Source organism: Manihot esculenta, chromosome 11 (assembly GCF_001659605.2).
Source record: "Manihot esculenta cultivar AM560-2 chromosome 11, M.esculenta_v8, whole genome shotgun sequence".
NCBI lineage: Eukaryota > Viridiplantae > Streptophyta > Magnoliopsida > Malpighiales > Euphorbiaceae > Manihot > Manihot esculenta.
The window spans coordinates 6,431,316-6,458,252 of NC_035171.2; the positions used below are offsets into that span (position 1 = coordinate 6,431,316).

The 26,937-nt window shown below is 36.2% G+C and overlaps 1 protein-coding gene across 1 annotated transcript; it reads right to left on the reverse strand.

Annotated features, from left to right (window-relative positions):
• Positions 1-24,667: 24,667 nt before the first annotated feature.
• Positions 24,668-25,651, reverse strand: LOC122724995 (translation initiation factor IF-2-like). Its single transcript, XM_043961390.1, has 2 exons — positions 25,510-25,651; positions 24,668-25,419 (listed from the first exon to the last, which is right to left on the reverse strand). Exons 1-2 carry the CDS (start codon positions 25,649-25,651, stop codon positions 24,668-24,670), a joined length of 894 nt encoding a protein of 297 aa, XP_043817325.1.
• Between the last annotated feature and the right edge of the window lie 1,286 nt (positions 25,652-26,937).

The window sequence follows — 26,937 nt, forward strand, 5'->3', positions numbered from 1 at the left end:
GACAAAATGTTAGCGCCATCACATTAAGGAGTGGAAAGGAGTTGCAAGACAATAGGGCTGAAAAATTGCAAAAACAGGGCATGGAAGAAATTCTGCCAGAAAGTGATCAGGGCAGTGATTTGCCCAGTTCACTAGTAGAAACTGACCCGATCGCTGGTCAAACTGAGCTGTCCAGCAGTGATTTGCCCAAATCACCAGAGAAGGCAGAATCCAGTCAAAGGCAGAAACAGCAACCAGCAGAAAAATTCAAGATACCTCCTCCCTTCCCAAAGAGATTTGCAAAGTCCCAAAAGGAGAAAGAGGAAAAAGAGATATTGGAGACACTCCGCAAGGTGGAAATCAACATTCCCCTACTTGATGCTGTAAAGCAAATTCCAAGGTATGCCAAGTTTCTCAAAGAGCTATGCACCAACCGAAGGAAACTTGCTGAACGTGAAAAGGTAAGTGTGGGGGAGTGTGTTTCAGCTGTAATCCAAAGGAAACTTCCAACCAAATGCAAGGATAGAGGGATGTTCGCGGTTTCATGCAAGATAGGCAATGTGGGAATAAAGAAGGCCATGTGTGACCTTGGAGCTTCAATAAATGTCATGCCACTTTCCATTTTTAACTTGTTGAATGCAGGTACACTCAAGGGCACCAGTATTGTGATCCAATTGGCTGACCGATCCGTTGTCCATCCCAAGGGAGTGCTAGAAGATGTGTTGGTACAAGTTGACCAACTAGTCTTCCCAGCAGATTTTTATGTGATTGACATGGAGGAGGATAAGGGCAACATCACCTCTGACATCTTACTTGGGATACCATTCTTGAGCACAGCAAGAACAAAAATTGATGTGCATGATGGCACATTGACTATGGAGTTTGAAGGGGAAGTTATCAAATTTAATGTTTATGATGCCATTAAATTCCCCAATGATGTTTCTTCTGTTTATGGCCTTGATTTTATTGATGATTTAAGTCAAGAAATTTTTTATTTTGATCAAGAAAACTTACTTTATGAAGGTCTTTGCAGGAAAGGAGAAGTGGACAGCAACATCACTGAAGCAGAAAAAACAGCAGACTGCTGTAACTTGCTGGATGTGGGTGATTTGCCCAGTGATTTGCCCAGACCACCAGATAATCTGCTCAAATCACAGACCAAATCACTGGAGCAGACAGACTTGATAGAAAGTGATTTGCCCAGACCACCAGATAATCTGCCCAAATCACAGCCCAAATCAGACAGCAAACAGCAGAAATCAGTACTAGAACTGAAACCATTGCCAAGCCACCTCAAATATGCCTACTTGGGAGCTGGAAATTTACTTCCAGTCATTATTTCTAACCAGCTCAGCCAAGAAGAAGAGGAAAAGCTCCTTGATGTGTTAAAGAAGCACAAAAAAGCAATTGGGTGGACCTTGGAAGACATAAAAGGCACCTCAAGACCATTCGGTGGAGGCTCATTTCACCAGAATCAGAGACAGGATGCGGCACATGAAGCTATTGACGTACGGAGTCGACAAACAAGCAAGGTTTTCAAGGTTAATGGGCATCGTTTGAAGAGATTCAATGAAGGTTTTACTGTCCATATTGTGGAGGAGGTTCCCCTAGATCCCCCTTCCCAAGACTGCTGAGCAAGACACTGAAGTCCAGCCCAAGACAGAAAACAGGGCGCTACTGGGAGGCAGCCCAGATGTAGTGATTTGCCCAGTGATTTGCCCACTGCTTGCCCAAATCGCCGGGCAAATCGACTGAATATACCATAGTCACAAGTGATCGGGGCAGTGATTTGCCCAATTGCCCAGATAATTTGACCAAGATCACCGGTCCAATCGCAAAATCAAGCACATCATCAGAAAAGGGCGTGAACAGTACCAGCCCAGCAACTGCAAAGGAGAAGCGGTCTGGCCAAGTGATTTGCCCACTGCTTATCCAAATCATTGGTCAAATCACCCTGTCAAGAATCCAGAGGGCCAGCATTAAATGATCAGGGCAGTTCACATACCCAAATCACTTTAAGTAGTTCTTTTCTTTTACTCTTTTACTTTTTACGCTATCTACTGTTTTTATCTCTTCTTCTTCAAGATTTCTCCTCTCCGACCCACCACTCACCCACCTGCAAACTCAAGACCACAATGGTAAGAATTAAGATGAAGGCCACCGGCGGACCGTTCATGTGGAAGAAACTAGGGCTGCCGAGACCCATCCCCTCCGACAGTGATGACGAAGCGCGGGACACCCCTCCACCAGCCACCACCAGCACTGAAACACCACCGGCCACTGGAACAGAGACAGGACGCACCGACTCACCGGCTGTCCAGACATATGACCGGCAAAGGAAACGGCCAAGAACGCCGACACCACCTCCACCGTCCACATCCCCAATAACCCCGACGGCGAACCCTAAGGGCGAAACGCCACCAGAGGCCACCACTTCCTCCGGCCACGGCCAGAAACGGCCAAGAACTCAGTCGCCACCTCCACCGCCGAGATCAGAGCCAGAACCAGAAACCACCATTGCCACACATCCTGCAGGTCATGAGGAAGGCGATGCAACCACTGATGTGCCCAGCAATTTGCCCACTGATGCGCCCACTAGTACGCCCAGTAATTTCACCAGCAATGTGCCAAGCGCTATGCCCAGCGATGTGCCCACTAATGCGCCCACGGACTTGCCAAGTGATACAGATAGCGATTTGCCCAGTGATTTGCCCAGTGCTTGCCCAAGTCACTGGTCAAATCACCCACAGTCCAGGAAGTCCCTTTCCCTTTTCTCCTTCATTTCTCTATATATATATTCAAACATTGAGGACAATATTTGGGATAGGTGTGGGGGCACTGGAGAGTATTTATTCACTGATCACACCATCTTTTGATTTCTTTTTTTTCCTATTTTGTTTCTTACTGTTTCTTTTTGTTTCTTTTTGCATTATTCTTACCCCTTTTTGCACACACCAGAATTTTTTTTTTCACACTTTTTGCACACACACACAGAATTTTTTCTTAGCTTTTTCTCTACTCAACATAGATAACAAGGTTAAAAGAGTTTCCTTATCTCATGACCCCATTGATTTGCCACCCCTTTAAGCCTAAATTGAATCATTCACAGTATGTTACCTTCACTTAGAAAGTTCTTTACTTGAATTGAATCCTTAAATTTGTTGTGGTCAAGGGAAATAAAAATAAAAATACATGCAAATAAAAAGCTAGTGTAACTCCCTATGAGCTGATTTGCCCAAACTATCATGACAAACCAGCACAAAGCACAAATCACAAACTTGTTCCAATGGTCTAAGACTATGAACTGAGCCTAATAGCCACTTGGAGAAGTAACTGACTGAGTAACCGGGGGTGTATCACCCATGTACACAATCGCGTAAAAAGGTCAGTAACTTTTTCAAGCAAATAAGTTTCGATGGTCTAGACTATGAACAGAGCTAGTAGCCACTTGAACAAGTGACTAACTGAGTAACCGGGGGTGTATCACCCATGTACACAATCGCGTAAAAAGGTTAGTGACTTTTTCAGGCAAGGATAAGAATAAGTGCTGCTGAAAATAAAAACAAAAATAAAAAGAAATAGAGAAGAAAAGGGGCGAGTCACTCCTAGGGGTTGCATTAAAACTAACATAAAGGCATAAGCATGATTGAGTCAAAAACCTTTCTCTTGACCATGGTAGGTGAAAGGAAACAAGGAAAGGAGAGGATGACCTTAGTGCATGTACTCTATACTGTGATACTTCAGTTTAGGAGTCTAGGGGGAGCTGATTAAGTGGAACTTAGGCTCTAAAGAAAAAGGGGGCTTGATTGGCTAAGTTATTTATTGCTTGAGGACAAGCAAAAAGTTAGGTGTGGGGGTATTTGATCAAGCATAATTTAGCCACATTTTTATCATAATTATTGTTGCTTATTTACACATTTTTTAGTTTAATTTATGGTTTTTATCTTGTTTTTACAGAAAAGGAAGAAATTAGAAAATGGGAGAAAAAGTGCAGAAAAAGTACAGAAGGATGATTTGCCCAGTGATTTGCCCAAGATCACCAGCTAAACTGCTCCAATCACTGCCCAGATCAAGCTAAAGTAGAAACCAGGAGGCAACAGACAGCAGTGATATGGGCAGTGATTTGCCCAAGAAACTCGAAGATCACTGGCCAAATCACTCGCAGAGACATAGAGGACCGACTCACAGAGAAGCGATCTGGTCAGTGATTTGCCCAATCACTTGAAGAAACTGGTCAAATCACCGGGTAAATCACTTTGACAGCAGAAACTTACAGCAGAGCGGGAAAATGGGCAGAAAACAAAAATCTGAATTTTCAGAAGTCCAAATCCAATCCAATCACTTCCAACACAAAACCAAGAGCCACGAAAGAGTCTCTCATCCAAGGAATTCCAATTGCAATTAAAATCAACATCAAAAGAGGAGTCAAACACCAAATCAAAGAGGGATTTTGAAACCCTAGATGGATGGAAATCTGCAGCTATAAAAGGAGAGCCTCCAAACCAGCAAGCCATCTTCTGATCAGCAACTCAACTCGTCAGAAACTCTCCAGAAATTATGCAGCTTCTTCCCTTTTTCTCTTCTTTCTTTTGTGTATTTTGCCCACCATGAGTGGCTAGTTTCATTCTTTTCTAGTTGAAGTTGGTGAATTTCAGATTTTGTGATGAATTGGGAGATTTAAATCTCCATTGTTAAACTCTTATTTACTTTCAATATTTATGCAATTTGATCTTTCCATAATTATTATTTTGCTTTTAGAATCAATAAGGGCCCATTGCTTTTAAATTGCTTAAGTAATATTGTTTGAATAATTTAGGTCCGTAATTGCTTAGATTGTTCAAATACACATTTAATCAAATTGCATAATCTAAACTTGACCACGCGGTTGGCAAGGATAGAATTGGGTTTCTCTAAGTCTTAATGCAGTCAACAGTTGTTCGATGCTATAATGCCCCAAGGACGTTCCTTGGCAACTTGTTGATTAGTGTTTGATTAGCGAACGTTTCCTAATCAAACTAGAACTAAGGAGGAATTTGGATTGTGAGAAGCGTCTTCCACATCCTAAACCAATTTATTGAGATAAATAGGAGTATTAAAGAATCAATGATCAATTCTAAATAATCTGAAATAGATCCATACTTCAACTAGAAGCTTTTCATCCATTGATTTACTCATCTTTAAATTATTGCTTTCTTTTGCTATTTAGTGTTAATCTATCAACTCAAACCCCCCTCTTTTACTTACTTGTTATTACTTGCCTTAGTCATTATTAGGAAGATACTTGGTGTCAATTCCCTGTGGTTCGACCCTATTGCCACTATTTACAAATTTATTTGTGATTGATAATAGGTTATTTTTGACGGCTTCGACAACCGCCTATCAGCTATCAAACAATGACTGGGTAGGAAGCTTTGATGACAGGAAGAGCACAAGTAGATATGCATTCTTCCTTGGAACAAAGAAAATCTCATGGTCATTAAGAAAGCAGAAGACAGTGGCTTTATCATCAACTGAAACCGAATTGATAGCAACGACAAGCGTCGTATGTGAAGGAATGTAGCTAAGAATAATTCTTCAAGATATGCAACAAGAAATCAAGACGCCAACGACTATCTATTGCGACAACATGTCAACTATTGCACAGAAAAAAAATCTAGTCTTACACAACAGAATGCAGCACATTGAGTTACAACATCACTTCATTAGAGAGCTCATTGATAAAAGAGAAATTTCAATGCATTTTTGCAAGACCGACGTGCAAGTTGCAGATATCTTCACTAAGGCGACCTCCATGGAGAAGTTCATCTTCTTTCGGGATCTACTTAGAGTTAAAGATTTTACTAGCTCGAAGAGTAGTGTTCAATACCAATATGGAAAAACAAATATGTGATTGATCTAGACTAAATACTATTATTGTGAAGTATTCTAAAAAATTGTAAAATTAGAGTACTACTATAGGAAGCATAGAAAATTATAGAAAAATTAAAATAATTATAATAATAATGTAAATCGACTTATTAAAGTCGTTTAAGAAGCCATTAAATAGGTTGTGAGGGTGCTGAAATCATGTAGACAAAATTATAGCCCACTTGTCAAATCACATTGTAATCCTCCTTAATTAATAAAGTTTTATCTTTAGTCCATAAACTACCCCTTGTTCCAGTATCACTCAAATTTCTCAACCAAAATTATAAACAACTTTAACCATTAATTTACCTTTACTAAATACATTAAAAAACTAACAATTTATAGTCCTCGCGTGATTTACGACTCTATCACTCTTTGATTTAAGACTGGATGATCTTTGCAACTCTTCATATATTATAAAATTGTAATGGGTTTAAACATATGACAATCCATGCCTTACATTTTTCCTTCATTAGTTTAAGAAACATTGATAGGATATCATCCCCAACTAGGAAAACTTGTATATCGCAACCATTCTAACGTATAAGCGATTCTATATGAGAAAATTCTAAAAAGATGATAATTAATTAGTATTTTTTAAAAAAAAAATTTATATACAAATATATCAAAATTATTTATTTATTATATTGTATAAGCATCCTATATATAATACAGTTGTACTCTATAGTTTTTATTTTACTCTAAAAAGGCTAGAAATAACTTTTATGCTTAAAAGAAAATATTTTTTAAAAGTTTAATTGCAAATTAAGGAGAATATAAAAAAATCAAAAGATTTTAATATTTATAATAATATTTTAATATTTATAATAATATTTTCAAAATTTAAGAAGATCAAACATATATTTCTAACAAAAATAATATAAGGTCATGTATATAAGTTCTATAAAGTTAGAGGGCTAAAGATAAATATATAAAAATTGAAAATTTATAAAACCTATTGGTATATATATATATAAGTTGCAAAGCTTAGGGGCCATAGCCCTTTAAATTGTACATGTAGTTCCGTTCTATGCCTAACAAAATTTATGGAGAATTATGCATTATAAATTAAGATAATTATCAAGCATAATGTATTTTTATTTTTATTATTTAATAATAATAATATGAATTTATAGTATGATGTCGTTAGATATACATATATATGAGAGAATACTGTATTATTTATCTAATTTTTTTTTAAAAAAAAATAGGATTTAGTTAACTTTGTTGCACATTTATGGTTTGATGACATGAAAATATAATTCTTAATTAGTTATTTTTTTAATGGTTGCTGGAGCATTTTGACAATATTGCACAAAATTTTACTTAAAATGGATGGCCGTTTAACTATCTACTAAATTTATCTGATTAAACCTTCTTATAACAAATATCGATTAACTAATTTACTTGAACTAATTTCATCCGGTAGATAGAATTATTTATATAGTAATTTATCTGTTAAGCTAACTAAATATAAAATATAGCAAAAATAGAAAGTTAGATGTTACAACTCTCTAAGCTATAAATTCCAGAGCGCTTTTGGAGTGGATCATCATTTAGTAGTCCTCAATATCATTCATATTGCATGAAAAATCAAGCAAAAGAATAGATATTGAGGACTACTCAATTAAAGTTGATCAATCACCATGACCAACATCTTAGTATTTTTCTCATATAGTAAGACTCTTCTCATCTTAGGCTTTATTTTTCTATTAAATATAGAAAAAATTCATTGTGATATTGGCGTCGGTGGGCGTCGTGGCCGTGTTGAAGCTGCCGATGTATCTACTACTAAGGTTTTCGATATTACCACCTATGGTGCTAAGGGAGATGATAAGACTGATTGCACAATGGTGAGTTTCGACTGCATTATACATTATCTAATGACGAAGTTTTTTCTCATAACCAATCTCTAATAATCTATTCAATTATTTAGGCATTTATGAAAGTTTGGAAGGATTCATGCAAGAATGATGGTCCGGCAAAAATTCGTGTGCCTAAAGGGACTTTTATGACAGCGCCCATCACATTTCAAGGGCCTTGCAAAAGTACCAAGCCTATAATCGTTGAAGTTCAAGGAACTGTAAAAGGAACAAATGATTTGAGTAAATATACGGAGGATACTTGGTTTTTGTTTGAAAAGATTAATGGTGTTGTTCTCACCGGTGGAGGAACCTTTGATGGACAAGGATCTTCTGTTTGGAAGAACACTGACTGTGAGAAAAAAAAAGATTGTGGTAGACTTCCTACTGTAAGTATTTAAATATATTTAATTTTTCGATATAAAAAATCCTTAAACAAAATTAAAAATTACTAATTTCTTGATGTGATGCAGTCTATCAAGTTCCAAGGTGTAACCAATGCCGTTGTTTCCGAGATTACTTCCATCAACAGCAAACATTTTCACTTTCATATCACAGACTGTACTAATTTTAAAGCTAGTAATCTCAATATAGTGGCTTCTGGTGAAAGCCCTAATACTGATGGGATGCATATTAGTGATACTAATGGTGTTGTAGTAACTAATAGCAAAATTGGAACCGGTGATGATTGCATTTCCATTGGACAAGGAGTCACCAATGCTGCCATCTCTAAAATCTTTTGTGGTCCAGGCCACGGCCTTAGGTAGGTTTGTGTATGTATATACACTAATACAATATAGCTGGTGAATTTAACGCTTATCTAATTATTTAATTTCTTGTATTGCAATAGTATTGGGAGCCTTGGCAAGTATAAAAATGAAGCAGATGTTAAAGATGTTACAATAAGTGATTGTACATTATTCAACACAACAAATGGCCTGAGGATCAAAACTTGGGCTGACTCTCCACCAAGCGCAGCTTCAAGCATTACTTTTAAAGATATTATCATGAAATCAGTTAAGAATCCTATCATCATTGATCAAAAGTATGGTTCTCGCAGCAGTACAAAGGTAATTTATGATTTGATATTAGTCAAATTAATATCAATATTACTCATACATTAATTTAATTAACTTAATGTATTTATGGATTTCAATTTTTGCAGCCATCACGTGTGAAAATTTCTAATGTTCATTACAACAATATTAGGGGAACCTCGACCTCAAAAGTTGCAGTCAATTTTTTATGTAGTCCGTCCGTGCCGTGTGAAAAGATTGAATTAGATGATGTTGATTTGACCTATACAGGCATTAAGAAGTCTAAATCACCCATTTCAGCTTCATGTGTAAACGCTAAAGTTACTTTTATTGGAGCACATCCTCCGGGCTGTGAATAACTTTAAAATTTATTGTAGTAATTAATTATTCATTTGCATACAAATTTTATCGGCGCTGGAGGTTCCCTCCTACTGGTTGCTCCATGGCTATATAGACAGTAAATGGCATGGCATCTTTCCTTGCTTATATTCTCAGTCGGGACTATGCTTGGCGATGGTAAGGTGTGTATTATGCTTTCGCTTTGATATCTGCCATTTCTGGTTTTCCTTCCTTAAGCCTTGTTTTTCGGGTGTTGAGTTGTGTTTTTAGGTTGTTTGGATGCTTTGATTCTGGCATACAAGCTGTTCTTTCGTTCCTTGTCCTCTGTTCGATGATCGTTGACAATGCTGGTTTGGACGGGATGATTTTGAAAGGCGATGCTGGGATAGGCAGTGCTGTTGTGAGTTGGGCTTGGTTTTCAATGGAAATTTCTTTATTGGACCTTGTAACTAGTTGCCCATTTGGACTTTCAATGTAATCTTGCATGATCAAAAAATAAATTTTCAATCCCCCGTTATAACTATTAAAAGACAATAATAGAAAATTAATAGTTATAAAATACAAAAACAATTTAACTATTAACCACAAATCAAACAACCTCTCCATGAATACTATCACATGGCAAAAGAAATTTTTAGATATATGATGATTTTTATTTAAATTTTCTTTTTTTCCAAAGATATTACTTCATTGATGAATTAACAAATATAAACCCAACATACAATCAAAAACATCTTGCCAAATAAAAAGAAAATTAAAGTTGAGATTCTCTCCCTAGACTCATATGTAGAGAGGGAGTAAAAAAACTAAGTTTGAATCTCCGTAAAAGTCAATATATAAATTTCATTATAAACAATAGCTATAATGATTTCACTGGACATAAAACAATTTTCTAATTTTCATGTAGAACACATTATATCTTATTATTAAACTAATAATTCAATTTGTCAAACATTTATCATATAAGAGATTTTTTTTTTAATTGGAGATTGGAGTATAAAGACTCGAATTTGGGTCTACCAAGTCAGTATATTATTTTAGCTACTAAACCATGACATATTAAATAAAAGGTTTAAAGATTTATTTCTCCTTCTCTTTACATATTTTGTCAGCACTGAAAATACACTATTTTATTGTTTAAAAGTACATTGAATTATTCAATATACGGAAATATTTAGCTGTCACCCTTATCTATTTTGCTTTGGTAAGAAAAAAAGAGAAAAAAAAAAAGGTCGAAAGTTTTTCCTTTCTTTCACTTTCAAAAAATTAATGTTTAAAAGGCTTTAAAAATGGACGGTTGATCCAAAATTAACAGGTTTTCATGAAGTAATCAAATAAACGGAATGGGTGGAAGCAATGGAAGAAGAGATTAAGATGATAAAGAAGAATGAAACATGGGAACTAGTTCACAAGCTAAAAGATAAAGAAGTTATTAGGCAGAAATGTGTCTACAAGATCAAGTACAATGAGGATGATTCAATGCATGAAAGCAAAGCAATATTAGTGGCAAAACGATACTTTCAACAGCCTGGAATAAACTATTCCAAAACATTCTCACAAGTGGTATATATGGAGACGATTAGAGTAGTGCTAGGAGTAGCCGCACGACTCAAATTCCAAGTTTATCAATTAGATATCAAGTCTGCTTTTCTTGATAGGGAGCTCGAAGAAGAAGCATACGTGGAGAAACCCCAAGGCTACATTATTCAAGGAAAAGAAGACATGGTTTACAAGCTTAAAGAAGGCATTATATGGACTAAAGTAAGCACCTCGGGCATGGAATCACAAGATTGATAAGCATTTGCTTCACAAATACTTCATCAAAAGTCCTAGCTAGACATCACTCTATATCAACGTACGTGTAATACCCGGCTAGTTCAGGCATCAGAATTCTTACCATCCGGTGGAATTCCGGAATGTCAGAGGTTCTAGAAGGGTAAGAGTGAAGGTTTTCTAAAGGTTTGATTCAGAAAAGAGTTAAGTTTTGAGGAGAAGTGGCCTAAGGAGTTTCTGTCATGTTCGGCCCCCGAATGTTAAGTTCGGCCGCCGAACGTGATAAAGTTTCGGCCCCCGAAGGTTATGTTCGGCCCCCGAAAGTTGCATGGTTTTGCATGCAGTTTCGACAGCCGAAGCTGAGGTGGTCGGTTAGTTGTGCACACTCCTCAGTCCGTGGTTTGGCCAGGTGTTCACCTCCAGATCATGACCAGAGGTTTGGCCACGTCTCCCTTGACTCATCTGCAAGCTTTAATCAGCTTATGCAGAGGGTTGGTCTTTTGCAAAGGGGTTGAACGTTTTTGAGAGAAAAGAAGAGTTGTGAGGGTTTGAAGCTTTGGAGGAGGAGTTGCTGAGTTGGCTGTTCCTCTTCTGTTTTCAAGAGGTAAGGGAAGTCTTTAAACTTGTTTTAATGATTTATAACAGCTTTTAAAAAGGGTAAGGGGAGAGTTATGTATATAGGGTTAGTTTTGATGTTTAATGGTGTAAGTATGTATATGTGTGATAGTTGCTGTTTTGTTGGGGTTAGTAGGTAGTTTTGGACCCCTTGGTTCATATACCTGAGTATATGTGAGTGAAGGAGGAGGTATGCATGTATGGAGTGGGGTTGGTGCTTGGCAGGCTTGTTCATGCACGCAGCTGAGTTCTGGATGAACTCAGGTTCGGCCGCCGAAGGGAGGATTCGGCCGCCGAACCCCTTGTGGAGGCAGTTTCGGCTGCCTAAGGTTGCTTCCGAAAGAATGGACTTTCGGCTCTGTCATGCACATTCGGCCGCCGAAGGTGCCGCCGAAGGTGCTCTGTCCAGCCTTCTTTTGCATGTTTATGTGATTGTTTGCAGAGTTTCAGAGAGGATTATAGGGGATTGTTTAAGAGTTGATAAGAGTATGTTTGACACCTCATTCGAGTCCATTTGTGTAGGATTGGACCCGACAGTTCAGGGAGGTCGTCAGGATTAGCAGTTGCAGCGTCAGTCAGGTTTCTGCTTGAGGAGCAGAGGTGAGTAGAACTAAACGTAATCTTTTTATTAAAGAAACAGAATGCTTTTCAGCATAGTTCATGCATCATGACTGTTATGATTTATAGTAGGGTGAGTTGCATTAGAATCACGAAGTTGTTGCATTGTCTTATTCAGTGATAGTGGGAATTGGACCAAGGCGACATCAATAGCCCTTAGAGGGAATTTTGAGGTCATGTCTAATTCCAGATGATTGGACCCAGGCGACATCAATAGCCCGTCGAGGGAGTTTTGAAGTCATGTCCAATCAATGATGTGGAATGTATGAGTTGTGTTGCATTTTCATAAAAGATGTGTATGAATGAACTATTTTCAGTGTTTCTACTCACTGGGCTTTAGAAGCTCATCCCTTTCCCTTAATCCCAGTTTTGCAGGTTCAGTATAGCAGGGAAAGTCAGCAACAGCAGAGTGGTGACTAGAAGACTGCATGTGTAATAGCCTAGTATGGACATGATGTAAATCAAAGAAATATATGTAAAGGCATGTAATAGCTAGTAAGTCAGTATGATATGGTTTAGAATGTGCTTTGTCTCGTGTTTGCTTATCCCTTGTATATGCATGTATCCTGTTTTCAGTTTCTTGAGGAGAACTGTGTCAAACCAGACTTACTCAATGTTGTGTTTCAAAAACCCAGTGAAGGATAACTGTGAGGGAAGATAGGGTTTCATTCCCTTGACCCAAGACCAGTGCAAAGGAAAGACCAGGTTTGATTCCTGTGATCCACAGAGTAGACCACTAGAGAAGACCAGGTTTGATTCCTGTGACTCTATGGTAGCCAAGTTAACTTATGATATGCTGACCCTTACAGAGTGGGTTCTATGCTGCAGAGCGCATAGGGTATGGAGGTTACTTGGTAAAGCATCACTGGTGTATTATAGATAGCCCGAGGGCTAGTTCAGATTAGTATATCTGAGCATTTTGGTTCATATGATTGGACCTACAGAGAGTGTTTTGAAAGGTTAAGTCTGGTTGTTTAAAAGCAAAGTTTTAACAGCTAATAGTCCAGTCGGATCATGTATGGGATTTTAACAGGTACACAGAGTTCAGGATAGGCTTACTACGGGTCTAGGCGGCCTTAAGCCGATCTGGATCCTAGTGCCGAGCGGTTCGGACCGTTACAAAGAGGGTACCGATTTCCGGGCTGTTACAGTACGAGATCTAAAAGATTTCTTAATCTTATGTCTCTATATGGATGACTTGATATTCACAAGCACAAACACTGAGATGATGGAGGAGTTCAAGAAACCTATGATGGAAGAAGATGAGATGACTTATCTTGGCCTCGTGAAGTACTTCCTTGGAATGCAGGTGAAGCAATAGCCAGGACAAATATTCCTATCTTAAGAAAAATATGCAAAAGAACTACTCAAGAAGTTCAACATGGCAAATTGCAAACCATTAGCAACACCTATGGCACAAAATGAAAAGTTGAAGAAGGATGATAATCATGAAAGGGTGAATGGAGCAACATTTTGAACTCTGGTTGAATCACTCATCTATCTCACAAATACAATGCCTGACATAGTTCATGTTGTGAGCATTGTTTCAGGGTAAATGAGCCAACCAAGTAAAGGAAATTTGACAGCTACCAAGAGATACTCTGCTATATCATAGGAACTAAGAGCTTTTGTATTCTTTATAAGTGTGAGGAAGAATCAAATCTCATTGGCTATCAAACAATGACTGGGTAGGAAGCGTTGATGACAGGAAGAGCACAAGTAGATATGCATTCTTCCTTGGAACAAAGAAAATCTCATGGTCATTAAGAAAGCAGAAGACAGTGGCTTTATCATCAACTGAAACCGAATTGATAGCAACTACAAGCGTCGTATGTGAAGGAATGTAGCTAAGAATAATTCTTCAAGATATGCAACAAGAAATCAAGACGCCAACGACTATCTATTGCGACAACATGTCAACTATTGCACAGAAAAAAAAATCTAGTCTTACACAACAGAATGCAGCATATTGAGTTACAACATCACTTCATTAGAGAGCTCGTTGATAAAAGAGAAATTTCAATGCATTTTTGCAAGACCGACGTGCAAGTTGCAGATATCTTCACTAAGGCGATCTCCATGGAGAAGTTCATCTTCTTTCGGGATCTACTTAGAGTTAAAGATTTTACTAGCTCGAAGAGTAGTGTTCAATACCAATCTGGAAAAACAAATATGTGATTGATCTAAACTAAATACTATTATTGTGAAGTATTCTAAAAAATTGTAAAATTAGAGTACTACTATTAATCTTGCATGATCAAAAAATAAATTTTCTATTCCCCGTTATAACTATTAAAAGATAATACTAGAAAATTAATAGTTATAAAATATAAAAACAATTTAATAGATAACGTACGAAGGATAATAACTATTAACCACAAATCAAACAACCTCTCCATAAATACTATCACATGGCAAAAGAAATTTTTAGATATATGATGATTTTTATTTAAATTTTCTTTTTTTCCAAAGACATTACTTCATTGATGAATTAACAAATATAAGCCCAACATACAATCAAAAACATCTTGCCAAATAAAAAGAAAATTAAAATTGAGATTCTCTCTAGACTCAGATGTAGAGAGGGAATAAAAAAAACTGAGTTTGAATCTCCGTAAAAGTTAATATATAAATTTCATTATAAACAATAGCTATAATGATTTCACTGGACATAAAACAAATACTCAAAACAATTTTCTAATTTTCATGTAGAACACATTATATCTTATTATTAAACTAATAATTCAATTTGTCAAACATTTATCATATAAGATATTTTTTTTTAATTGGAGATTGGAGTATAAAGACTCGAATTTGACTCTGCCAAGTCAATAATATACTGAAAATATTGGAGGTTCACGATAGTTTTTTGGAAAGGAAATTTTGAAACGCACGACTTTCAAAAGTGTGACAAGGGCCAAAGGTCTAGTCACAAAGCTCGAGGCAAAAATTTATCATTTAGAGGGTCAATTTTGTAATTTTATTATTTTTTAGATTTTTTCATAATTTTTCATATTAAGATTTTTTTTTATTATAAATAACCCTTCTCTTGGCTATTGGAGGCACTTTTCAACTTTTCAAGAATTCAATAAGAGTTTTCGGCTTCCAGCTTTTTGTTTTAAATTTCATTTTAGCCAAACGTTATTGGTTAATCAGTCCTACTTCACTTATCTATTTTTGCTTTCGTTAAAAAAAAAAGAGGGGAAAAAGTTTTTCCTTTCTTTTACGTTCAAAAAATTTACCTTTAAAGGCTTTGAAAATGGACCGTTGATTCAAAATTAAAAGGTTTTCATGACGCAATTAAGCAAATGGAATGGGTGGAAGCAATGGAAGAAGAGATTAAGATGATAAAGAAGAATGAAACATAGGAGCTAGTTCACAGCCTAAAAGATAAAGAAGTTATTAGGCAGAAATGAGTCTACTGGATCAAGTACAATGAGGATGGTTCAATTCTTAAATACAAAGCAATATTAGTGGCGAAACGATACTTTCAACAGCCTGGAATAGACTATTTCAAAACATTCTCACCAGTGGTATGTATGGAGACTATTAGAGTAGTGCTTGCAATAGTGACACGGAGCAACTAGCTTTGGATTTTACGGCAGATTTGGACCAGCCCTAACTTTGGCTATCAACATCCAATGGAGACCCACGACAGCTTTTCAGGAATGGAATTTCGAGACACACGACTTTCAAAAGTGTGATGAGGGCTGCATTTTAATTATTTTCAAAGTGCAAAAATTTCACTGTTTAGGGGTCAATTTTGCATTTTAATTATTTTTTTGGATATTTTTATAATTTTGCATATTAGATTTTTTTTTTCTGTTATAAATAGCCTTTCATTGACTATTTGGAACTCACTTTTCAATCTTTAAAAAATTTCAATAAGACTTATTGGCTTCTAGCCTATCGTTTCTTTTATATCGTCTTAGCCAAATAATATTGGTTAAAACTCTTGACGGAGTATAATCAGTCCTTTATCAAGTAGCCGCAACACTCAATGTCCAAGTTTATCAATTAGATGTCAAGTCTACTTTTCTTGATAGGGAGCTCGAAGAAGAAGTATACGTGAAGCAACCCCAAGGCTACATCATTCAAGGAAAAGAAGACATGGTTTACAAGTTTAAAAAGGTGTTATATGGACTAAAGCAAGCACTTCAAGCTTGGACTCACAAGATTGATAAGTATTTGCTTGACAATGACTTCATCAAAAGTCCTAGCGAGCCATCACTCTACATCAAGGTACGAGGTCCAAAAGATTTCTTAATTTTATGTCTCTATATGGATAACTTGATATTCACAAGCACAAACACTGAGATGATGGAAGAGTTCAAGAAACCTATGATAGAAGAATATGAGATGACTAAACTTGGCCTCATGAAGTACTTCTTTGGAATGCAAATAAAGCAAAAGCCAGGACAAATATTCTTATCTCAAGAAAAATATGCAGAAGATCTACTCAAGAAGTTCAACATGACAAATTGCAAACCATTAGCAACATTTGTAGCATAAAATGAAAAGCTGAAGAACGATGATAATCAAGAAAGGGTGAATGAGGCAACATTTCGAAGTCTGGTTGAATCACTCATCTATCTCACAAATACAAGGCCTGGCACAGTTCATGTTGTGAGCATTGTATCAAGTTACATGAGCCAACCAAGCAAGGCACATTTGACAGTTGCCGAGAGGATACTCCGCTATATCAAAGGAACTAGGAGCTTTTGTATTCTTTATAAGTCTGAGGAAGAATCAAATCTCATTGGTTACACAGATAGTGACTAGGTAGGAAGCGTCGATGACAAGAAGAGCACAAGTGGATATGCATTCTTCCTTGAAACAAAGATAATCTCATGGTCATTAAGAAAGAAAAAGACGGTGGCTTTATCATCAACTGAAACCGAATATATAACAGCTACAAGCGTCGTATGTGAAGCAAAGTGGCTAAGAAGAATTCTGCAAGATCTGCAATAAGAAATCAAGACTCCAATGACTATCTATTGCGACAACATGTCAACTATTGCAGTGAAAAAGAATCCAGTCTTACACAACAGAACGAAGCACATTGAGTTACAAAATCACTTCATTCGAGAGTCGTTGATAAAAGAGAAATTTCAATGCATTTTTGCAAGACCGACGTGCAAGTTGTAGATATCTTCTCTAAGGCGATCTCAACGAAGAAGTTCATTTACTTTTGAGATCTACTCGAAGTTAAAGATTTTTCTAGTTTGAGGAGGAGTGTTAAATATCAATCTAGAAAAACAAATATGGGATTGGTCTAGACTACGAACTATTGTTGTGGTGTATTCTAGAAAATTAATACTAGGAAGTATAGAAAATTTTAGAATAATAATAATAATAATAATAATAATAATAATGTATATTGACTTATTGAAATCGGTTAAAAAGCTGATAAATAGGCTGTGAGGGTGCTAAAATCATGTAGCCAAAATTATATTCCACTTGTCAAATTCCATTATAATCCTCCTCAATTAATAAAATTTTCTCTTTAATCCGCAAATTATCCCTTGTTCTATTATCACTCAAATTTCTCCACCAAAATTATATTCATCTTTAACCATTAATTTCTCTTTACCAAATACCCAAAAAACTAACACCTCGTGATTTGTGACTTTGTCACTCTTTGATTTGAGACTTTGTGATCTTTGCAACTCTTCATAGATTATAAATTTGTAATGGCTTTGAACATGATATTTTATGCCTTACGTTTTTTCCTTCAGTAAACCATGATAGAATATCATGTCCAACCAGAAGAAATTAAATATTGCCACCATTTTAACGTATAAGCGATTCTATATGAGTATTCTATAAAAATGATAATTAATTAGTAATTTTAAAGAAACTTTTTAGATGCAAACGTGATAGCGGTTGTTGAAGCCGTCAAAAATAAACTTATTATCAATCAACAAAATAATTTGTAGATAGTGGCAATAGGGTCGAACCACAGAGATTTGACACTACGGATCTTCCTAATTATGACTTGGACAAGTAAATAACAAAAATAAATAAAAGAGGGGGATTTGTTTTGATGATAATGAATTAAAACTAAACAGTAAGAGAAAGCAATAATTTAATAAATGAGTAAATCAATAGGAGAAGGATTCTAGTTGAAGTATGGATTTATTTCAGTTTGTTTAGAATTGATCATTGATTCTTTAATACTCCGATTTATTTCAATAAATTAGTTTAGGATGTGGAAAACGCTTCCCACAATCCAAATTCCTCCTTAGTTCTAGTTTGACTAAGAAACGTTCACTATTCAAACACTAGTTAACAAATTGCCAAGGAACGTCCTTGGGGTTTTTTACTTTTCAACTGTTAACTGCTTTAAGACTTAGAGAAACCTAATTCTAACCTTGCCAACCGCGTGGTCAAGTTTAGATTATGCAATTAATTGTACTTGTGTTTAAACAATCTAAGTAATTACGGACCTAAATCATTCAAACAATTTATTACTCATGCAATTAAAAGCAACAGGTCTTAATTGATTCTAAAAGCAAAGCAATAATAATAGAAAGATCAAGTTGCATAAATATTGAAAATAAATAAGAGTTTAATAATGGAGTTTTAAATCTCCCGATTCATCACAAATCTGAAATTTCTCAACTTCAACTAGAAAAGAAAAGTGTTTAGCTACTCATGGTGGACAAAATACATAAAAAGAGAAGAAGAAAAATAGGAGAAGAGGCTGTTATGCTACTACTGCGTTTCTGCAGTATTTCCGATGGCTTTCTGCAGAAAATCTGATGATCCTTGCTGGTTTGAGGCTGTCTCCTTTTATAGGTGAAGAGTCCTAGTCCAATTAGGATTTGGAATCCTAATTTGACTTGGTCTTTTATAGTCTTTTATTCCTTCTTTGCTTTTATATTTAATTATGAATGAATTCTTCTTCTTGAGAAAGTCTTTCTTGAGAGTGACTCTTGGAGATGTCCTATGATTGATCTTGAAGTGTTTGAAGTAGAATAGGACTTCAATGCTTTTGAAATTTGAAATTTGCCTCTTTCCTGCGCTGCTGCCCGCCTCTGCTTCAGTTTGATTTGGGCAGTTGATTTGCCCAAATCACTTGCCCCAATCGCTCGCGCAAGTCAGTCCCATTTTTCTGCTTCAGCTCCCTGTGAGTGATTTGGTCAAATCACTCAACCCAATCACTTTTCCAGCTTTTTCTGTACTTTTTCTCCAACTTTCCATTTTCTTCCTTTTCTGCAAAAACATGATAAAAACCATAAATTAAGCTGGAAAATGTGTAATTAAACAATAATAAAGATAATAAAAATGTGGTTAAATTATGTTTGATCAAAACGTCTCAAAATTATTTATTTATTATACTATTTAAGCTTTCTATATATAATACAATTATACTCTATAGTTTTTTCACTGACCATTCCAAAACTATAACTTTAAAATTTGAGCGATCAAGAGCTATGTAAGGAAATAAAATATTTGAATATTTAAAGAATTCAATTTTTTATTTTACTCTAAAAGGCTAGAACTAACTGTTATGCTTAAAAGAAAATCCTTTTTCAAAGTTCAATTGAAAATTAAATTTAAAAATATAACAATTAAAGATAGTAATAAAAAAAATTCAAAAGATTTTATAATTTATAATAATATTCTTAATATTTATAATAATGTTTTCAAAATTTAAGAAGACCAAACATATATTTCTAATAGAACAAATATTAAGGCATGTATATAAGTTCTGTAAAGTTAGAGGACTAAAGATAAATATTTCAAAATTGGAAATTTATAAAAAAATATATAAGTATATATTTATATACATAAAAGTTGCAAAGTTAGGGGCATCGCCTGTTTTTTTGAAATGGAAATTGGAAATTGGGGGAGTAAAATTTGAAACCTCTCATATTTACTCAAATACACTTACCATCGGGTTAAATTTGTGAGTACGAGGGCATTTCCCTTTAAATCGTACATGTAGTTTTGTCCTATACCCAACAAAATTTATGGAGAAAATTATACATTATAAATTATGGTATTTTTTTTTTGAAATGAAAAAGAAATTATTACCTTAATTTATTATTTAATAAATGTATTAAGCATAAATGTATTTTTATATTTATTATTTAATAAAAATCATAATCTTCATATAAAAATATGAATTTATAGCATTTCGTGTTATATATATATATATGAAGATATAGTATTATTTACCTAATTTTCTTTTTAAAAAATTAGGATTTAGTTAACTTTGTTGAACATTTATGGTTTGATGATATAAAAATATAATTTTTAATTAGTTTTTTTTGAATGTTTGGTGGTGTATTTTGACAATGTAGCACAAAAATTTGCTTAAAATGAATGGAGTCTAACTATTCTATCAAATTTGTCTGACTAAAACTTCTTGTAACAAATACTGATTAACTATTTTTATACAATAATATCAATTAAGCTTCTTGTAACAAATACTTATTAACTATTTTTATACAATAATTTATCAATTAAGCTAACTGATAGCGGTTGTCAAAGCCGTCAAAAATAAAACCTATTAAACAATCAACAATTAACTTGTAGATAGTGGCAATAGAGTCGAACCACAGGGATTTGACACCAAAGATCTTCCTAATAATGACTAAGGTAAATAAATAACAAATAAATAAAAGAGGGGGTTTGTTTTGATGAATTAAATCTAAAAAGTAAGAGAAAGCAATAACTTAAATAAATGAGAATTTCAATGGGAAAAAGATTCTAGTTGAAGTATGGATCTATTTCAACTTGTTTAGAATTGATCATTGATTATTTAATACTTCTATTTTAATTCGATAAATTAGTTTTGATTGTGGAAGACGTTTCTCACAACCAAATTCCTCTTTAGTTCTAGTTTGATTAGGAAACGTTCGCTAATCAAACACTAGTCAACGAGTTGCCAAGGAACGTCCTTGGGGCTTTTAGCATCGAACAACTGTTGACTGCATTAAGATTTAGAGAAACCTAATTCTAACATTGCCAACCGCGTGGTCAAGTTTAGATTATGCAACCGATTACACTTGAGTTTAAACAATCTAAGCAATTACGGACTTAAATCATTCAAACAATATATTACTCAAGCAATTAAAAGCAATAGGCCTAAATTGATTCCAAAAGCAAAGCAATAATTATAGAAAGATCAAGTTACATAAATATTGAAAGCAAATAAGAGTTTAATAATGGAGTTTTAAATCTCCCAATTCATCACAAATCTGAATTTCCCCTATTTCAACTAGAAAAGATGGAATTTAGCCATTCATGGTGGACAAAATCACAAAAGAAAGAAGAAAGGAAGATGGAGAGGCTGCCGCAGACTTACTGCTATAATTCTGCAGTGATTCTGCTGTGGAGGGAAGATGATTTTGCTGGGTTAGATGCTGTCTCCTTTTATAGCTGGAGAATTTTAATCCAATTAGGGTTTGGAAATCCTCATCTTGACTTGGTCTTTTGTGGTCTTTGATTCCTCTTTGGATCTTGTATTTAATTGTGAATGGAATTCCTCAAGTGAAAGACCTTTTCGTGGCTCTTAGGACTGATCCTGTAGTGTTTGAAATGGATTTGGATTTCACCACTTTTGAATTTTGGTTTTCTGCACATTTTCCCGCTTCTGCTGTCTCTCTGCGTGGAAGTGATTTGGGCGGGTGATTTGGGCATATCACTTGCCCAAATCATTTCTGCGTGTTGCCTCCAGATTTCTGTCTTAGCTTTCTGCTTCTGATTTCTGCGGGTGATTTGGCCAAATCACTTTGACCCAATCACTTTTTCAGCTTTTTCTGCACTTTTTCTTCAACTTTCCATTTTCTTCCTTTTCTACAAAAATATAACAAAAACATAAATTAAGCTAGAAAAATGTGTAATTAAGCAGTAATAAATATAATAAAAATGTGGCTAAATTATGATTGATCAAATACCCCCACACCTAACATTTTGCTTGTCCTCAAGCAACAAACAACTTAGTCAATCAAGCTCCTTTTTCTTTTGAGCCTAAGTACCACTTAATCAGCCCCCCCTAGACTCCCAAATTGAAGTATCACAGTATAGAGTACTTCAGGCCTGAGGTTGTTCTCCCTTTTCCTTGTTTCCTTTCACCTACCATGGCCAAGAGAAAGGTTTTTAGTTCAATCATGCTTATTCTTTTGTTTTAAGCTTGATGCAACCCTCTAAGTAACTTGCCCTTCTTGTTAAGCACATTTTTTATTCAGCAGCACTTTTTTCTTTATTCTTGCCTGAAAAAGTCACCAACCTTTTTACGCAAAGGTGCATATTGGTGATACCCACCCCCGGTTACTCAGTTAGTCACTTGTTCAAGTGGCTACTAGCTCTGTTCATAGCTCATTTGACCATTGGAACAGGTTTATGATTTGTGCCTTGTGCTGGTTTTTCTTTTTCTTTTCTTTTCATAATAGTTTGGGCAAATCAGCTCATAGGGAGTTACACTAACTTTTTATTTGCATGTATTTATATTTTTATTTCCCTTGGCCAAAGCAAATTCAAAGATTCAATTCAAGAAAAGAACTTCCTAAGTGAAGGTAGCATACTGTAATTGATTCAATTTAGGCTTGAAGGGGTGGAAAATCAATGGAGTCATGAGATAGGAAGCTTTTTTAACCTTGTTATCTATACTGAGTAGAGCAATAGCTAAGACAAAATTCTGTGTGTGTGTGCAAAGAAAAATGTGTGAAAAGGAAAAAAAAATTTTGGTGTGTGTGTTAGGGCAAAAAGATGCAAAAAGAAACAAAAAGAAAGCAAAAAGATAATGTAATCAATGCTAGAATAACCTAACAGTACCCCCACACCTATTACAAACATTGTCCTCAATGTGTAAACATATATAGGAAAAGAAGAGAGAAAGGGACTTCCTGGCCAGTAGGTGATTTGGTCAAGTGATTTGAGCAAATCACTCGGCCAAATCACTGGTGATGATGGTCTGTGTGCAAAAAATTGTCCACCAGCAGTTGTAGCAGGAGTTCCATGTGCTGCATCCTATCTTTGATTCTGGTGAGAGATGAGCCTCCACCGAATGGTCTTGAGGTGCCTTTTATGTCCTCCAAGGTCCACCCAATTGCTTTCTTGTGTTTCCTCAATACCTTTAGGAGGCTTTCTTTTTCTTCTCGGCTCAACTGATTGGAAATTATGAATGGAAGTGTTTTTCTAGCCCCCAAGTAGGCGTATTTGAGGTGTCCGGGCAGAGTTTTCAGGTCTGGTGCAGTTGTTGTCTATGATACTGCTTGTTGTCTGCTCACTGATTTGGGCAGATTATCTGGTGCTGGGTCTGGTGATCTGGGCAGATCACTCTCTATTCTATCTGTTTGTTCCAGCGATTTGGGCACATCAGAATCTTCCTGTACTGGTGATTTGGCCAAATCACCCGCAACCAGCTGTGAACAATGTGTTGTCTGGTCTGTGTCTTTTTCGGTGCTGCTGCTGGTGCTGTCCATTTCTTCATATCTGCATAAATCATCATTGAGTGAGTTATCTAGATCAAAATCAAAAATTTCTTGACTTAAATCATCAATAACATCAAGGCCATAAACAGGAGAAACATCATTGGGGAATTTCATGGCATCATAAACATTAAACTTGATAACCTCCCCTTCAAACTCCATGGTTAATGTGCCATCATACACATCAATTTTTTATTCTGGCTGTACTCAACAATGGTCTCCCAAGTAGGATGTCAAAGGTGGTATTGCTTTTATCTTCCTCCATGTCAATGACATAAAAATCAGCTGGGAAGACTAGTTGGTCCACTTGCACCAACACATCTTCTAACACTCCCTTGGGATAGACAACAGATCAGTCAGCCAATTGGATCACTATGCTGGTGCCCTTTAGTGTACCTGCATTTAACAAGTTAAAAATGAAAAGTGGCATGACATTAATTGAAGCTCCAAGGTCACACATGGCCTTCTTTATCCCCACATTGTCTATTTTGCATGAAACGGCAAACATTCCCCTATCCTTGCATTTGGTTGGAAACTTTCTTTGGATGACAGCTGAAACACACTCCCCCACACTTACTTTTTCACGTTCAGCAAGTTTCCTTCGGTTGGTGCATAGCTCTTTGAGAAACTTGGCATACCTTGGAATTTGCGTTACAACATCCAATAGGGAAATATTGATCTCTACCTTGCGGAGTGTCTTAAGTATTTCTTTCTCCTCTTTCTCCTTTTGGGATCTTGCAAATCTTCTTGGGAAGGGGGAAGGTACCTTAAATTTCTCCACTGGTTGTTGTTCTGCCTTGGTCTGTTTGGAGCTGGATTCTGCCTGGGTTGTTGATTTGGGCAAATCAACTTCTGCCTTCTCTGGTGATTTGGGCAAATCACCACTACTGGGCAGTACTGTCTGTCCATCGATTGGGTCCGTGATTTGGGCAGATCGATGACCCTGATCACTTTCTGGCAGATTTTCCTCCGTGACCTGTTTTTGCTTTTGCTCAGCCCTACTGTCTTGCAGCTCTTTTCCACTCCTCAATGTGATGGCACTAGCATTCTGCCTCGGGTTTATCTCAGTTTGGGAGGGCAAACAGCAAATTACCTATGCTAGTAATCTGGTTGTGCTGGATTCTCCTCTCTCATGCTGTTTGGGCAAACAACAATCTGCTTGTTGCTTCTCTGCTGGCTGTTCAGGTGAACAGTGTGCTGCCTTTGTTGTTTGTTTGGGGGCTGGTTCTGGAATTTTTTTGGTAAAAATTTTTGGTTTTTGGGCTGGTTCGGTTACAGCAGCTTGCATATTGTATTCTGCCATATCAGCAGTTGTTTGGGCAAACACAGCAGTGGGCTGTGCTGGTTCAGCAGGGGGCTGGTCTGTTTCAGAAATTTCAGCAGGTTCTGGTTCAGTTAGGGCACTTCCAGCAGTTGCTGGTTTATGGACAGCAGCAGGGGATGTAACAGGTACTTCGGCTGGTGCTGATTTGCGGGCAGCAGTGGTTATGGCAGTTTGACAGGAGTTGCTGTCTCTGTTTTCAGCAACTTGGACAGCAGCAAATTCTATAATTTCTAGTGTAATTTTGGCAGTTTCAGCAAGTGGACAGCAGTTGCCGTCTCTATCTTCAGCGGCTTGGTCAGCAGCAAAGTCTGAATTTTTTACAGCAAGTGCTGCAATATTTTCAGCAGCAGCAGTATGTATTACTGTTTCTTGGATGGCGGAAGCTTCTACAAGTGCTGTTTGGACAGCAGCTGATTCAACAATTTTGCAGCTCGTTCTTGTGACAGATTTAGCAGGTATAGCAGCAAGTACTGCAGTGTTTTGTGCACCAAATAAAGTAACAGATGAAGCAAATTCAGTAACTGATGAAGCAAATTCAATAGCTAGTTCAGCTTCAAGTGCAGTGGCGATTTGTGCAGCAGACTCAGCAGCTTGTTCTGTTTCTTGGGAACTTTCATCATCAGCCTTGACATCTTGAACCTCTTCCTCTGTTCTCAATATGTGTGCATTCACTGAGTTGACCATTTGATCCACTTGTTGTTGGAGAATTTGCCCAGAAATTTCCAATGTCCTCATCATCTCTTCAAGTTGCATATTGGAGTTTTGAGGTGTTGCTTGGGGTTGATAGTTTTGGTAGTAGTTAGCCCTTGCATAGCCATAATTCGGGTGGTCCATCCAACATGGATTGTAGGTATCAAGGTAGGGATCATGTCTTGGCTGGCTATTGAATCCTCCAAAGGCATGTACTTGCTGGTAATCCTCATAAAGTGTAGGACATCGATCAGTTGGGTGTCCTACATATGTGCAAATCCCACATGGTCTGATTCCCTGAAGTTGTTGAACTTGTTGAACTTGTTGAGCTTGACCTATAACATAATTTCTCACAATAGAGGTTAGTTCAGAAATTTGAGAAGAGAGAAAAGACATACTTACCGTAGCCATGCTTGTAAGGTCTTCGCAGTGCGTTCAATTTCTGGATCGTAAAGAAGAGCTTCTTTACGATCAGCCCTGGTCATAAAAGGAAAATACGTTAGTTAGATCAAATCCCCGGCAACGGCGCCAATTTTTAATAGCGGTTGTCGAAGCCGTCAAAAATAAAACCTATAAAACAATCAACAATTAACTTGTAAATAGTGGCAATAGGGTCGAACTACAGGGATTTGACACCAAAGATCTTCCTAATAATGACTAAGGTAAATAAATAACAAATAAATAAAAGAGGGGAGTTTGTTTTGATGAATTAAATCTAAAAAGCAAGAGAAAGCAATAACTTAAATAAATGAGAATTTCAATGGGAAAAAGATTCTAGTTGAAGTATGGATCTATTTCAACTTGTTTAGAATTGATCATTGATTATTTAATACTCCTATTTTAATTCGATAAATTAGTTTTGGTTGCGGAAGACGCTTCTCACAACCAAATTCCTCCTTAGTTCTAGTTTGATTAGGAAACATTCGCTAATCAAACACTAGTCAACGAGTTGCCAAGGAACGTCTTGGGGCTTTTAGCATCGAACAACTGTTGACTGCATTAAGACTTAGAGAAACCTAATTCTAACCTTGCCAACCGTGTGATCAAGTTTAGATTATGCAACCGATTACACTTGAGTTTAAACAACCTAAGCAATTACGGACTTAAATCATTCAAATAATATATTACTCAAGCAATTAAAAGCAATAGGCCTAAATTGATTCCAAAAGTAAAGCAATAATTATAGAAAGATCAAGTTGCATAAATATTGAAAGCAAATAAGAGTTTAATAATGGAGTTTTAAATCTCCCAATTCATCACAAATCTAAATTTCCCCAATTTCAACTAGAAAAGATGGAATTTAGCCACTCATGGTGGACAAAATCACAAAAGAAAGAAGAAAGAAAGAT